Raw genomic sequence first — 15,722 nt, forward strand, 5'->3', positions numbered from 1 at the left:
AAAGTCTCCCCCGGGGCAGATGACGGGAAAATGGTGCAAAAGATGTCGGTGAAAGCCAAGCTAGCCGAAAGGTTTTTTTTATTTATTATTTTAAAGAAGAAAAAAAAATCAAAGTTTTGCTGCATGTCTGTGCGTGTAGAGAGAGAGAACGAGATGCTTTCAGGAAATGGAATGTTGTTGGGGGGGTCTTTTTGGCACAGCGCCACCACTTCATGGACTCTCTCCACTCCCGAACGAACTGACTGCGAAAAAAGAGAAAAAACAACATCGTCTTCTTCTTCTTCTTTCTTATTTTTGAAAAAGAGAAGGAGAGATATATTTATATACATGGATATAAAAGTTATTATTGTAAAGAAAAGAGAGTGCCTTTTGGGTTGTCCGTCAGAGGCGCTGTCGTCGCCATTTGGCAACGTTCCCATTGAAGGAGTGGGCAAGCTCCTCCCCCTTTTGAGCAAAGGAGAGAGAGAGACACACAAAAAAAACCCTGCGGTTCGGGTACTGTGACGTCACCAGTGTTGATGTCGGGCCCGGGGTCGAACCGGATCTTTTCAGTCAAGTGTTGGCCGCGCTCCGTAGCTGTCGCCGCCGCCACAGCTCCCCCTTACACGTAACAATCCCATCCCACCCCGTATTATTTTAGTTCGTCCTTGCTAATTTTACACTCGACAGCGTTTTCTCTTTTTTCGCAGAAATTAAAAAAAAATTTGATTAAATCGTGTCATCTGCAACAACATTTAAAAACAAAAATCAAGTGAATGTGGTTTTCCAAAAATTAAGTGCGTCCAAGTGTGTTGTCGTCTGTCTGGATGTTGTTGGGGGAAAACGCGTGGTCGGAGCGAACGAACGAACTTTTTTTTCCCCTTTTTTTATTTTGATTTTGTCACGCGGCCATCTGGATTAATCTAAGAAAATAGTCACGTTGATTTTGTGTGTGTGTGCCGTGTGTGCCGTGTTGGAAGTGACTTTGAACCAAGAGCTGAAAAAGAAAACGACCAAAAAATGTCTCCAATGCAAATGTTTGGACGTCTAGTAGACGTGAGTCGAGTGAATTTAATTAGCAGATGTGGCGTCATGCTGTTGGCGATGACTCTGTTGACGCAGAATTTCATGGCCAGAGCCTTACCGGCGTCGGGAGGAAGCTGCGATTCGGTCCGTGATGTCATGACGTCACTCAAACTGGCTCAGACCGCCATGGTTAGTGAATCGCCTGTCGCAGGTTAGTACCAAAATGGAAAGTTCGTGAGTTTCCATGCCACCAAAACGTTTATATATCGTATTCGAATTTCTGTTTCCCCTTTTAACTAAAAACTAAACGAAAAAAAAAGAAAAACGTTTTGCACTAAATGTGCTGCCGTCTGGTGTCGTTGTTACCTGGGCTATTTACTTTTTAAAAACCAACAAGTACACACACACACTGGGTTTTTTTCTTTTTATTATCACCTCGTTATCGATTTTTACCGACGTTCATTTAAGGCCAAGGGGAAGAGAGAGAAAAAAAGTTTTTAATAGTTTATAATAAAAATGGTGGTGGTGGTGGCCAAGGCAAACAAAGGAACAATGAAAAGTAACATTTTTGTTTGGTGGGCGAAAAATATTTCGTTCTGGATTATTGTTTGGGTAATTAATTTGGTCGGGATTCCGATGCCATGTCGCTTTTCTAAATATTTTGGCCGATAATGCGGATAGGAGGTGGGGTGGTGGTGGTGGGTTGAAACAAATAAAAAGTTGGCAACGTCATTTTGCATTAGGTGATGAAAATCCATCGCTGGAACGGGAGAGAGAAAAAAAAAAGATGCGGGAGCCACCGCCACCACCACCCCCAAGGTCGGCCGTGTCCAAATGGCGCAGCGCTCCACTATTTTTGCCCTTGTCTCTGCAGTGGCGTGAAAAATGAACGTTCCTTTTGATTCGCACAATCGCCTAGTTTTTTTCCCTTTTTCAAATCTGGCGCCAAAATGGCTACCCGGACTTTTACACCATTTTTTAAAAAGTGATAGGAATACTTTTTCCCCCTAAAAAAAAAGTCAATTTAAAAGGCGCCGACTCGTGTGAACGCGGGAGACGATGTTGTGTTACACACACACTCCCCTTTCTCCCTCGGCCTCGATTTTTTCGGGAATCAATGGGGGGCGGGCGAGTTCTGTAAAGCAGCTGCGGTCTCACTAACTTCTTTCTATCCCGATATTTATGGAAATTTTTTGTTGTTTAGTCTCCCGATTTGTGGGTGGGTCCATTTTTGGCTCATCTTCAACTTCCAATTTTTTAACGAAATTTCATTATTATTTTTCTAAATTTCTAGGTGGAAACGGTTTGGTTTGCGAGGGAGAGCGGACGTGTTGCCCGGCCAATGTCGAGTCTGCCCTGCGCCATTCGGCCGCATCGGATTTCCATCACGCCGTCCGCCAGTCGAGCCATCAACTGCGGCACACGTTGACCCAGTCGTCTACTGCCATCCAAGGTGAAAATCCCAATTCAATCGTCGACGGGGGTTGGAAAAATCAAAAACAAACTTGTCTAACATGAAAACATTTTTATCCAAAGAGAGGAAATCCTTTTTTGGTTTTGTTTGACATGTCGCCCAAAAACGGCGGCTCTCTCCGTTCTCTCCCTGCGAACGTTCGGCTATTTGTACATTTCACGGAACCGTGAACACGACGTTGCCAGGGGGATAGCAACAAGATGGTGAAGGTCGAGCACCGTTGAATGAATTTACACGTTTTAATTAGACATTTTTTTGGGTCTTTCTTCTTTCTTGTTTTTTAACTTCTGAATTTCGATCGATGGAAAACCAAAAAAGAAGAAAAAAGGGAAAAAAAAAATATTTCTGGTGAGTGACGCCATTGGGGCGTGAAGAGGATTCGATATCGGGAATTTTTTTTTTTTCTGGTGGAGCGTGTCGTATCGGCACGAAGGATCGGCCCCTTTTTCTTTATTTCTTCTTCTCTATGTGAAAAAGTCGTCGAGTAGACACGCCGACATTTTGTTCAACATGGAATCCACTCGAGCATTTTTTCCTTCTTCTTTTCTTTCGCATTCGTCATCGCCTCCTTTCTTCTCTTGCTTCCTTTGATGCCTCGCCCAAATAGAATCGAATGTAGAGGCAATCGTGAAGAGAGGATGTTGTGTGTGTGTGTCATCGTGAGTCACGATCTCGACACACACTGGGCCAATGGAAACAAAACACACACCCTTTATTTCCTTCCTTACACACATTCATCACTGCTCTGCTGCTGCGAGTTCTTTTGTGTTGCCTTGGCGACGACCTTACGGCGATGGACATGCAATATGGAACGTGATTCTTGGCCAAACGCACGGATCGGCCAATGACGTCAAACCTATACCAGGGTAGGGTAGAGGAGGCAGGGAGCATTTTGAATTTCAATAAAAACTGGGATTTGTCTGTCCGAGTGAATTCTATACTGTACAGACACGTCGGCAAAGCAGCTCACCAACCCCCAAAGTCAAACAATAATTGTAATTAAATATTTCTTCTCTCTCTCTGTAACCAGAATTTTAGTTGTGTGTTTGGGGATTTGTTTTTACGAGGAGCTACTGGGCCTTAATTTGATTCTTTCCAACGAGGACTAATGGTTTTTGATGGTTAGTCGTAAAAAGAATAATAATTTTTTTCTTTTCTTTTCGTGTGGATTAAGCCAAAAAGTCAGCTGGCGACTGGGTTATTTTTTTATTATTTTAAAGAAGAAGAAGAAAAAGGAGGTAATATCATAACGTGGGTGGCCTGACCTGTGCATTTTTCTTCAACCCCTCGGTTGAAGTTGGAAGAACCGGCATGAGAAAAAAAGAAGAGAAAATTTCTGGGGCCCACTTAACTCTCAAGAGATAGGGGGACGACTACTTTTTGGGTGGGTTTAAATGGCTCAATTTTTCTACTTGTATAATAACTCTCTGAATAGTTAAGGGGCTTCTGTGGATAGGACACACACTCACAAAAAATTCTGTTAATTGTTGGACTTTGTGTGTGGGTTAGACACAACGAACGAACGAAGAAAAAAAATCCTTTTGTCGGGAGAAGGAAATCCGGAACTGTCGAGTGGAATCGAGAAATTTTTGTGTTTCGATTTTATTTTTATTTTTTATTATTGTTATATGCGGGCCGCCCGGATGACTCGAATATAATATAAACGAATGAATAATAATTTTTTTTTCTTTTCGATACAATAAGGAAATGGATCTTTTTTTAAATATTAAAATTTTTGTAGGTCGAAGACGCCCATAAATCAGAAACAGTGGCGACACTATTGGAGCTGCTAGAAAGTCTCTGTGGAATCAAACCCCAAAATTATTTTTATTTATTTTTTAAAAAATTTTTTGGGGAAAAATAAAAATCAATGGACACATCCATGGGAATAAAACAAAAATAACTGGAACAGAAAAGACAAGAGTTGTGTTGGTGGGGGCCCTTTCGGTCTCGTCGAAAAGCCGCGGGCTCCGCATTCCATTTCGTTGCCCACCTTCTCTTTTTGGTCGCCCGTCCGTCTCTTTTATCTTCATCTTCTTCTTCTTTCTTTTTTACCTTTTTTTCTCTCTTTTATATATATTTACCTTTGGGGAAGTTGGAAGATGCCGCCACCTTTTAACCTGGGCGAGATGTCGAGACAAAAGAAATTCAAGAGCCGTTAAATTTATTTGAGACTTTGGAAGAAGAAAAAAAGGTCGCCCCAACTTGTTTTTGTTCCGAGTTGCGCAATCATTTCCTCCTTTCCCTACCAAATCTAATCAATTATGGTGATGAGTTTTAAGTGTCCAGCTGTTTGTTATTGGCCAGCTGTTGGAAACGGGCGTGGCGACCGAGAAATTTGTTTGCCCACCGCTAGAGAAGAAAAACCAAAAAATTCGAAAAAATGTTTTTTTATTTTAAATTTTTTCAAAAAATAATTTGGCCAATGGACAGACAATGTCGTTGTCGTCGCGACTCTTTTGTCCTCCGATTTCATTAATTTTCGATTCCCCTGGTTCGTCTTGATTACATGAAACGAGTTTTTCGCCCAGTTGCGCCACTCGCCCAGCTCTCCCAAAAATAGGAGCCGGGATAATGAGATGCACCGCCGTGTGTGTGTGTGTTGCTGTTGCCAACCGAATAATTGGATTTTTCTAATAATCAAAAAACTTTTTCTCTTTTTTTCTCTGTTCAGGTCAAGTTGTTCAACACGTGAGAGCGTCGATGATGAAGACGCAGACAATGTTTGGCCAACTGTACAAGAGACTGGCCCTCCTGGCCAAGGAGCCGATCCAGCAGCTGTTTGATCAATTGGAGCGATTCGTTTCGCCTCCGGCCGATGGTGGCGACAGTGGCGGCGATCCAGCGGACGTCAGTGACGCCGTCAACGGATTTTTCGACGACTTGTTCCCCAGACTCTACGGCCAGAGCCCAAGGAGCGTCCAGGGCCCCTCGCTGCCGGCCGACAGCTTTGGCCAGCGTCTGCCGCAGGACTATGTCGACTGTTTGCGGCACGCCCAGTCTGAATTGCGCCCGTTTGGCGAGATTCCACGACGGCTGGCCAACAGCCTGGCCAGGAGCCTGGACGCGGTTCGCTCTCTACTTTCCGCCCTGGACCTGGGCGCCCGCGTCCTCAACGCCACGGATCACGCCGAATTGAACGGCCAATGTCGCGACGCTCTACTCCGGGCCACTTACTGCGCCCAGTGCCGGGCGTTGAAGCGCCAACCGACGACAACGACGACGACAACTTTAGTCAACAGCGGCGGCCAAGTCTGTCGCGGCCTCTGCTCGAACGTGGCCCGCGGATGTTTGGCGGCCGTGGCCGACGTGGACCAGCCGTGGAACGAGTGGGTGGACGCGATGGAGCGCCTAGCGGCCGCTCTGCTCAACAAGGCCGGCGCCGCCGTGGCCGATCTGGGCCCGCACGACATTCTCTCGTCCGTCGACAGCCGATTGTCCGAGGCGGTTCTCTACGCCCTGGAAAACGGGCCGCTCCTTGAAAAGAAGGTCAGTTTGTTTTTATACAGGGACTTTGCAGCGTTGCCTGGGCAACGCTGGGCCCGAATATGCAAATCGTTTCCACGTAATCATCCATCAAAATAGGTGGGGGGCAAAAATTTTATTTTTTTAATTTCCAGGGCGGGGCGCGCACAGAGGCGGCCATTTTTATTGTTGGCCCAGTCAATAGGACACACACGCGCGTATTTTAATGGCTATCGGAAAGTAGTTTTGCGTGTCAGCCGATAAGACAAGAAGAGAAGAAGAGAAAAAAAATTATTTTTAAAATTTTTAGTCACTGGGCATTTTGCCAGTTTTGACACAAACAAGAAAATGAAGGCAAAACGAGACGACGACGACGACGATGTCTGGTTGTTTATTGATTGGGTTCGCATTTATTTGGAGGCGACCGTTAGGAAAGAGGAGAACTGGAACGATGCCCATTGTGTGTATATTTCTCTTGTTGTTGACGGAATTGCTACTCATAAAAGAAAAAGAGAAAAAAACAACTTTTTTCTTTTTTATGGGGGGTGGCAAGAAGAAGAAATGGACGTCGCGACAAATCGAATGTCGAGCGCTTGCGCTTTCTATCCCATCCGGATTATTCCGGCTGAAAATTAATTTTCAGAAAGTACCAAAAAACAAGGAGCCTGGATTAGAAGCTATTTCGTGGAAAATAGTGTCGTCCCCCGAGGGCCAATGAGACGAGGGGGTCGGAAAATAATTCCGGCAGTCACACAGTCCCTTGTGCATGTTTGTCAGGTCGTCAAAAAATACCCAAAGACATTAGAACCTGGACAGATCCCCCCCTGGAAAAATAAAAGATTGATCAAACACATTCCTGCCAACTATCCAGCAGAAGCCCCAAACTATTGAAACACGCATATGACTCCTGTCAACGACCAACAACATAAAAAAAAGTCCCTTTTTTTCTGTGTGTGTGTGTGTCTACTTCTTTTACCCGTGAGCTGTAAAATGTTGGAGATGGGCTAGTAGATTGCGGTCAAACAAACGCATTTTTTCGATACGATTTCATCATATGAAGGTAACAAAAAAAAGTAAAAAAAAAAAAAACAGGTGTGTGCCGGATGAAACCTTGAAAAAATGTGTTGAGAGAGAGAAAATCACGCCATTGACATAAAATGAACGAAGGGGGGTCCTTTTTGATTGAACTAAATTCGCTTCCTTTAATAAAAAAAAAAACAAAAAATTTTTGTTAGAATCAAGTCGAGCCTAAAAAGGGAAATGGATGATAATAATATTTTTTTGTTTTTATTATTTTTTAGTTGATCTTCTTGAACACATCCGGTGTGTGTCCAACCTTTGAACCCCTTTGAGTTTTTATGTGGTGGTGGTCGGTGGTGGGGGTTTTCAACAGCAGTCAAGTGGTGGGGAGAGAAGTGGAGGAATGTTCTTTTTAGGGAATTTTTCAAAAGTTTTTTCTTTTTGTTTCTACCCAGGGACAAAAGACGTTGGATAGAGAGGGGATAAAAGTGAATTGCTTTTTTTTTTCTCTTTTCGGGTGGTGGTGACTCTTCTTCTTTTGTTTCTTTTCTTAAAGGCCGACGATCCGCCCCCTCCATTCACCTGAAGAATTTTTTTTCTTTTTCTACCTTGCCCCCATTCGATCGCTTAAATCAATCAGATAAACCACTCCTCCACTAAGCCACACACACACACTGTGAAATTCTTCTTTAAAAAAAAAATGGCCAACCGGATGTTGTTTTGAAAATTTGAATTTTTCTTGGGCGCAAAACAAATAAAATCGCGGCGGGACATTTTGAAAAATGTTTTTTGCACGAATCGCTCACGAGCGCACCTTTTTGAATGCAGTTCGTTTTCTTTGTCGCTAAAGAAGAAGAAGAAGGTGCGGGTCCAACTGACGTCAGAGGTGGTGGGTGGTTGTCGGGTTCCCACACATTTGAAATGAATCGAAATTGCGTCATGCGATAATTTACCAAATCGAATGGCCTGAAAGAAAAAAAGAAGATGAAAATTTTATTTTTTTATTTTTACCCCCCAGTCATTTCTAATTTCAAAAAGGGGGGAAAAAGTGTCTGGGTCACCCCCACTTGACACACACACACACACTCCTTGTGATTTCTTCATAGCCCAGTGATGGTTGGTGGTGGTAACCAATAGATCCTCCTTTCCTATTATCATTCCTTTGAACCCCATGGGGTTGAAGGAGTGTCGTAATTGGGCGTTTCCCGCTTGTCTTTCGTCAGATTCCTCCTCGCAATCGAACAGACACAACGAAAAGGAAAGAAGAAGACGGAAGAAATGATGGACTAGTGAGTTTACTCACCTGGCCACCAGGGGGCCAGAAAGATGATGATTGCTTTTTCTCTTTCTCTCTCGTCTCTACCAGCCTGGGCGAGTGGGTGGGCTCGGCACAATATTCACGTACAGTGCGTGTGGGTTGATGAGGAAAAAGAAGAAGAAGAAGAAAATAAGGTGTGGGGTATATACACCGTTTGACATTGACGGATGGCATTTTGATGCTCATCCTCTTTGACTTTTTGTGGGAGAGCAAAACACCTTGCCGACTTTCTCTCTATCGAGTCGGATGGGGTGGGAGGGTCTGGGACGTGTCGGAAACAATTTTTCGCGATGGAATTGACAAAATTAAACGAATCGGTCCAGGTAGGTGTGGCCAGCTCTATGCAAATCGAAATGTTAAAAATTGAAACATCACTGGAAAGAAAAACAGATTTTTTGTGTGTTTTGTTTGTAAAAGGAGAAAAGGACTCAAAGGCCCTTGCCGATTAGATACGCTGGCCACTCTCAAAGATAAAGATAGGAAGAAAATACTTATTCAAATGGATTGCGTGAGAGTTTTTCTCTTTTTCTTTCTAAATTGTTGGCCGTGATTTATGGCCAGCTCCGACACCTTTCCACTTTATCCGTATCGATCCTTCTTTTATGCAAATGTAATTTATGTAGTCCGTTTTCTAAACGAAAATTTCTCTTTTTTTCTCCACCAGGTCAAGAAAATGTGCGGTGAAAACGGGACGGGCAAAGATGGAGCCTCTTCCGGCGACGATTCGGCTACTTCGGACGCTGAATCGTCGTCCGCTTCGCCTTTGGTGGCCGTCCAGCCGCAGCCCGTCGAAGATTTGAGTCCCGTCCTGGAAGGCGGCCAAGGCGGCGGATTAAAGTCGCGACTCGAGTCGCTCCTGCCCATGTTGGCCGCTGCCCGCGGTTTCTATTCCAACTTGCCGGACGCTGTTTGCGCCCAACCGGGGACGCCTTTCCAGGCCGTCATGAGCGACGACCAGTCAAACTGCTGGAACGGCCAGAGATTTGCAGAGTAAGTTTTTTCCTTCTCATTTCGACACAACTCAAGAAGAAGAAGAAGAGAGTCTGAACGTCTCGCCAAAATGGCGACAAGTCCATTTATTGGCCAGTCAGTGTAGATATTAGTTTGTGTGTGTGTGTGTGGCTGGGGGGCAGGTCGTTTGTGGCGGTAGTTCTTTTTTAAATTCCGCTTTTCTTTTTTATTATTATTATCGTCGTCTCCAAATTGTGTTTTGCACACACACACACAGACTATGGCCAGCCAACCAGCCAGCAGCCATAGTCTTTCATTTTTGAGAACCTTGTTATTTTTAATGGTGGCGCTCTCTCTCTCTCTCTTAACTGTTGTACCTGAAATCTTTTTTTCTGTGGCGCTTCAAACGGTTGGATGACCGCCGCCACATGACGACATTTTTTTTTTCCAGGTAAAAGTTTTTTTTTCTTCTTCCAGGGGAAGCGACAAAACGTCAAGATAACGAACCTCGTTTTAATATTAGAAAATTCTTTTTATTTTTTATTTTTTTTCGTGAAAAGTCGCCATTTTGTGGATGGCCGGTTGTTAGGCGGATGTTTCCGTTTTCGATATAAACTCGCTTCTTCTTCTTCTTCTTCTTCTTCTTTATCACTAAGTTGACCTCCCTCCAGCTGTCTCTCACCTAAAATGGTCAGCAGCGTGACGAGCGGAATGCCAACCTTAATAGGGGACGAGGAATTCCGGCGGCGGCAAAATAAAAACTTTTTTTTTTCGTCTCCAGTGACATTTTTTTTTTCTTCTTCTTCTCTGTTAACTTTTCCTTTTTTCTTTCTTTTATTTTCTGTTTTAGAAAAAAGGGAAATTCATTTTACTGGTCTCTCCCCTGGACAAGACAAAAAAAAAGATTATACCTGGGCCGATTTTTCGAGGTCGTTGATTAATTGCAATTCAATCGAGATTAGACACATTGTTTTTATTTTGGTAGACGGGCAGCTCTTCCATTAAGTCTAGTGGGGGGGGGGGGGACTCGGCCACCGGTTTTTTATAACAGGGGGGGGTTGTAGCCCTAGAGTAGATGGTATCATCTTCAAAAAAAAAAGAATATAAATTCCTTTATATTTTTGACCTTATACGTCGTCTGGGGGTGAAATGTCGCTTGGTCTGGAACAACACGAGAATTCCATATGTTAAAGGAAAAACCAAATTTTAAAAGCTTTTTTTTCCCTTTTGATGATGAAAATAACAAGTTGCCCACTGGACCAACGAGGAGCCCACAAAGTGATGAATTTGGTTCTTTTGATGGGAATCGCTCCTCTTTTTCTCTCTCTCTCTCTCTGTTAAAGCTCATTTTTACGCGTTCCTTGTTTTTCGACTTTTTCTCTCTCTCTCCATAGACGAGAGAAGAAGAAGAGATGAACAGGTGATCCGTCATCCGGGTTCTACTCCATCTCTTTCGGTTTATATATTAGCATTCTCTCTATATCGCAGACAACATCCGATAACTTCTGTCTGGGGACACACACACACAACACATTGGGAAAATGTTTTTCTTTTCTCTCGATTTGGGATGGACAACAATCCGGTTTCTCTCTCTCTCTCTCAACCGGGGAAATTCTTGTCTTCTTTTTATGGCTCTTGTCTGTGGAATTCATTATTCGGAATCAAATTGTTAATCGCAGGGACATTTCTTTTTATATTTATTTATATTTTGTATTTTTTGTTTGGTTTTGTTCTAAAGGTACACTAAACCCATTTCCGGGATTGGCATCGGAGCTCAGAAATACAATGCGGAAGTTCGAGTGTCTAGAAGTGATGTCGATTCCCATCTGGTCCAGCTCAGCGATCGGCTTAGACACGTCAGACAGGTAAAAATATAAATATTTGAAATTTGATTTAGATTGAATTTAATTTTTGTGAATTATTATTATTTTTGTTGTAGGTTTTGATTAGTAAAACGGTGGCAGCTCCCGAGCCCGACTCTTTGGTGATGGCGGATTTCGGATCAGGATCGCCAGATGGTGGAAGCAACGAAGGTTCTGGCAACGGCGCCGGAACTGGCATGGGAGGCGGACACGGCCGAGGCGGATGGGATGGATCTGATTCGGAGCCGGATGACGATGGCACTGGAGGAGTTGGACACGGATTTCCCGATGGCGATCTGGACGGTTCCGGCTCCGGCCAGGGACCACACCCTGGCGGCGACTGGGAGGACAGCGAGAGCGGAGGCGGAGGCGGAGGCGGAGGCCAATCCAAGAAACCGGGTAAGTCGATAAATTCAAACGAGACAATGACGAATGTTGTATTTTTTGTTTATTTTTGATCGAAATCCAAAGGATCTGACGACATTGAAATCAACGGTGAAACGACGCCACGCGTCACAGTCAACGGACCGACAGGAGGAGGAGCTGGTGGAGCGGCCGGAGGAGGAGGAGCCGGAGGAAGTGGAGGCAGTTCCGGAAGCAGCCGGACATCAAATATCTCGTCGTCTGCCTTGCTTGCCCTCTGCCTCGTCGTGGCTCTCAGAGTCTCATCCAGCTTCCGGCCATTTGTATAGAGAGTCTTAACACATACACACCCAACACACTCCCTACCCCCTCCCACTGCACACACAACACACTACACAGACACTTTTTTAACAAATTGAATGCAATAATCGGTACTTTTTTTTTTTAATTTTATGACTTTTGACCCCCTCCCCCCTCGCTTACAATTTACATTCAAGTCTAAAAAAAAGAAAAACTTAAACAAATTAATTTTTTTTGGCCCAACTTTTTTTTAAATTTGAATATATTTATATATAAATGACACACACACACACACACACACGCAAACACACATTATAAATATAAGTAGGTGTAGCGCTCGTGTGATAGCAAAGCCTCGCATGTGTTGCCTGTACGGTGTGTGTGTGTGTGTGTGTGTGTGGATGGGGGGAAAGAGGAATTGATTTCGGGGGTATTAGCAGACGCCACCGCCATCTAGCGTTCGGTTTGGTTATCTCACACACACACCCTCTTCATCTCTCAATTCTCTTTTTATTATTCATTTCAATTAATTTAATGTCGAAAAAATGAATTAATACTTTCACATTCACTTGACGACGTTTGATAGCTAAGGCGTCCGCGTGTGTATGCAAATAATGACTAATGCTGATACTTAGTAATACTAAAACAAGAAATGAAACAAATAATAATAATAATTTGTAAATTGTTCGAGCGAGCTTTAGCTCGCGATGAGCAATTTGGATTGTTGGGGGAATGGAGTGAAGACATTGACTGTGTGCGACCTCTATATTTCAGCTGCTTCTCAGCAAACAAAAGAACAACAAAAACGGGGGATAGGTGAGAGATGGCGCTCAGGTGGGCGGACCTTTCCCTTAGACACATCAGAATTGGAAGCAAAAACAAACTGTGGATCTGGCTTAACGGAAAATGTGTAAGGTGATCCATGGTTCAAATGGCCTATTTGTTGTTGTTGTTCTGATCGCCTTTATTGGCGGGATTGGGTGAGCCACGGTCGAAATTGGATCTGCGGCTATCATTGTTGTATCTAGCAAAAAGATAGAAGGAAAGAGGAATTAGTGGGCCGTCAATAATCAGATGCTGCACCTAATTCAAGTTAAATAATATAATGATAACGGGAATGAAGTGGGCGGGATGGGTGGTTAGAAGACAGTCAATGTCTTCACTCCATTCCCCCAACAATCCAAATTGCTCATCGCGAGCTAAAGCTCGCTCGAACAATTTACAAATTGTCGGTAAATTCGTTCGACATTGACTGTGTCTTTAAAGCAAGATATAATCAGATATAATAAGATATAAGATAAGACCCCCTGATGGTCGACAGTTACCAACGCCTGATTGAAAATTGGAGCTCGTGGGAGCCCTGCTGGACTGTGTAACATGGATGCGCCACCAAATCGGCATTTCGTCTAAAAAGGCGTCAATACTCTTTCATACGAATAGTTGTCGGAGGGTTCCTTCCCACCGTGCTGCAGCTCTTGCTGGAATGAAAATTAACAAGGAAAAGCTAATACCTCCTTGACGCCAGACAACAGAGAGTTGTGGTTCCGTTGCTTACACCAACTGCTCCAAGCGACCTCAGCGGACTGGTATGCAGGGTGCGTATTCGATCGAATTGCTCCCAGTATGAGCTCGATAATTTCCTTCGGAAAGGTTCGTTCTTCCAGACAACTCCGGAGAACCACCGAGCGATAAAACAGATGGATTCGTTCCTGTCAATGGATGACCCTCCCCCAACGGGGAGATCAGCCTACTTGGATGGGAAGAGAAGGAGCGGAATTTCCGTTGCTAGCTCTATCAGGGACGGGAGGTCAGTGGTGTTGCTAGGGCAATCTCGGCTAGTTTCCTAGTCCTTATTCGTTTCATACTGCCCCCCTCCCTTCTTTAAAAAGGATGCATCCGACGCCCTGGACAAATCCGTCGTCGGGAAAACTGAGCGGACGGCCAGATGTAAAATCTGCCTTTGAAACCACCCAAGAAGGATTTCTAAGAGCCTCTTGTAAACGTGCCGAAAGCGTAAATTGCTCTCTTGACCTGATCAGATGATCATCCGGTTTGGAATCTAAGGGGATCCGAAGAGCACGGAAGTGTGCTGGGGCAATTCTATACCCGTGCGCCGAGATTAAAATCTCATCCCAATAAAGTTCGAGGCGAAGGTCGTTCTTCCGCAGGAAGGTTACCACTCCCCTTGCTAGTCTGGTGAACGCCCATCACATTGAGTTTAAAACGAAGGAGGGGGGGGGCACGAATTCGAAGAAAACGCCCCCATTTAAACTGAAGGAATTTCAAAAGGCCTTCAAAAATAGGAAAAAAAATTGAGACCGACAAGTATGAGTCAATCAAGTTCAACTTGGTGAGCCAACCCGCTCCCGAATAATTGGACGGGATCACAAATAGAATTTAGTTGTAGATATGGGGCCACCGTTGATAAATTCCACCGATCGAAAGCCGGTCTTGACAATTTAACATAAAAACGCGCTATGCGTCCAAGAGAAAAAACCCATAAAAGGAAAGGAGAATAGATTGGACATACCGAGATCCTTTAAAATTGGAATAGCGACCGCCTGAAGATGAAGGGGGGTGGCTGAAATCGCGACTCGATTGGCGTTGATCATGACCACCTTTAGATCCGGGCGCGCGAGGGGCTCCCGCGTTTTCGAGAGCGTTCAGAGTTTTCACTTGCTCGACCAGGGCCTGGGTGAACTTCGGACCGAAGAGGTGTTCTCCACCCGTTGGCAGGACAGCTTTGTCGTCTAGCAGTCCAATATTCTGCGGGTAGATTTGGGCCAGAATGTTGCGGCGTCGCGCGTTCGTGATGTCGTGGTACACCACCGCCCAGAGCTTCAGAGCTGTTTTGACCGCCTTGGCGTCGGCTCGGGATTTCTTCTTTTTCTTGAGCCGACTTGCTAGAAACATGATGGGCTTGACTAAGTCAAGGATCTTGAAGGTTTGATTTCTGTAGATTTTCTCGATTGGGTCGATGTTGACCTTGGCTGCCGAAGATGACTTAACTGCCTTCAGCCGGATGTAGAATGCATCATCTAGATTGGGGTTGATCAGCAGGTCGGCGTTCTTCTTTAGCTTGGGTCTAAAGGCCTCTCTAGCACTTTTCGCTCGAGTGTCATCTAAACCCGATACGACCCAGTCGGCCAAACTAGCTGACTTTTCACTTGAGAGACGAAATTTCTTTACGCCTCCTCTTCTTGATGAGTCGGAGCCTGAACTACTAGAATTTGAGCTAGAATCGCTTGACTGTTCGGGATCCGACATGATGTTTGCACAACGAGAGCGAAAAGAGATCTGATGTGTCTAAGGGAAAGGTCCGCCCACCTGAGCGCCATCTCTCACCTATCCCCCGTTTTTGTTGTTCTTTTGTTTGCTGAGAAGCAGCTGAAATATAGAGGTCGCACACAGTCAATGTCGAACGAATTTACCGACAATTCTGAAGGGATTGCGGAATTTTTTTTTGAAGTTTTGGGTGGGAAAAGGGGGGTTTATTAGAGGGGGAAAAAATTGGGGGGCATGACCCGACTTCCGTCCAGCAAAATAATTGAATTCAAATATTTGCTCTGTATTTGACGACGACAGCAGCCATCGAAGATGATTCCCTCCTCTTTTTAATAATTTTTTTGAAAAACAATAAGCAATTCGTTCGCGTTAGATTCCACACATTTTTTTTTTTGAAAATAAAAGTTAAAAAATAAGAACGATTTGAAAATAGTAAAAAAAACGGGAATTGCGCGACCCCCGAGCCCCTAGTCAGTGCAACAAAAGTTCTGTCGCGCGCCAAGGGTCAACAATTTGAAACAAGGAAGGAACAAGAGAGAGATTTGAATTGAATGGGATCGAATTTAATGGACTATACTAATAGCACTACTACTACTATTACTTACAAAATCTCATGCCCCACTACATTTTTAAAAAATAAAAACACGCTTTCTTTTTAAATTTTTGTCGTGAAAAAAAA

General features: G+C 44.1%; 2 protein-coding genes across 2 annotated transcripts; one reads left to right on the forward strand and one right to left on the reverse strand.

Moving 5' to 3' along the window:
* The first annotated feature begins 539 nt into the window (after window positions 1–539).
* LOC124202704 (glypican-5-like) lies at window positions 540–12,411 on the forward strand. The gene is made up of 7 exons (XM_046599082.1): window positions 540–1,216; window positions 2,300–2,458; window positions 5,154–5,968; window positions 8,947–9,272; window positions 10,972–11,098; window positions 11,173–11,494; window positions 11,567–12,411. The coding sequence occupies exons 1-7, from the start codon at window positions 1,000–1,002 to the stop codon at window positions 11,785–11,787; spliced, it is 2,187 nt and encodes a 728-aa protein (XP_046455038.1). The 5' UTR covers window positions 540–999; the 3' UTR covers window positions 11,788–12,411.
* Window positions 12,412–12,504: 93 nt separating this feature from the next.
* Window positions 12,505–15,060, reverse strand: LOC124202705. Its single transcript, XM_046599083.1, has 2 exons — window positions 14,289–15,060; window positions 12,505–12,782 (listed from the first exon to the last, which is right to left on the reverse strand). The coding sequence occupies exons 1-2, from the start codon at window positions 15,023–15,025 to the stop codon at window positions 12,695–12,697; spliced, it is 825 nt and encodes a 274-aa protein (XP_046455039.1). The 5' UTR covers window positions 15,026–15,060; the 3' UTR covers window positions 12,505–12,694.
* Window positions 15,061–15,722: the final 662 nt, after the last annotated feature.

This window comes from Daphnia pulex, chromosome 9 (assembly GCF_021134715.1).
Source record: "Daphnia pulex isolate KAP4 chromosome 9, ASM2113471v1".
Lineage (NCBI taxonomy): Eukaryota > Metazoa > Arthropoda > Branchiopoda > Diplostraca > Daphniidae > Daphnia > Daphnia pulex.

What these genes read in the sequence shown, in the direction of transcription:
- LOC124202704 (XM_046599082.1), top strand. Translation starts at nt 1,000, where the DNA reads ATGTCTCCAATGCAAATGTTTGGACGTCTAGTAGACGTGAGTCGAGTG. An exon ending in TAGTGAATCGCCTGTCGCAG is followed by an intron (nt 1,217 to 2,299) that starts GTTAGTACCAAA and finishes CTAAATTTCTAG; the next exon opens with GTGGAAACGGTTTGGTTTGC. An exon ending in AACGGCCAGAGATTTGCAGA is followed by an intron (nt 9,273 to 10,971) that starts GTAAGTTTTTTC and finishes TTTGTTCTAAAG; the next exon opens with GTACACTAAACCCATTTCCG.
- LOC124202705 (XM_046599083.1), bottom strand. Translation starts at nt 15,025, where the DNA reads ATGTCGGATCCCGAACAGTCAAGCGATTCTAGCTCAAATTCTAGTAGT. An exon ending in TCCAATTTTAAAGGATCTCG is followed by an intron (nt 12,783 to 14,288) that starts GTATGTCCAATC and finishes TCTTTTTGCTAG; the next exon opens with ATACAACAATGATAGCCGCA.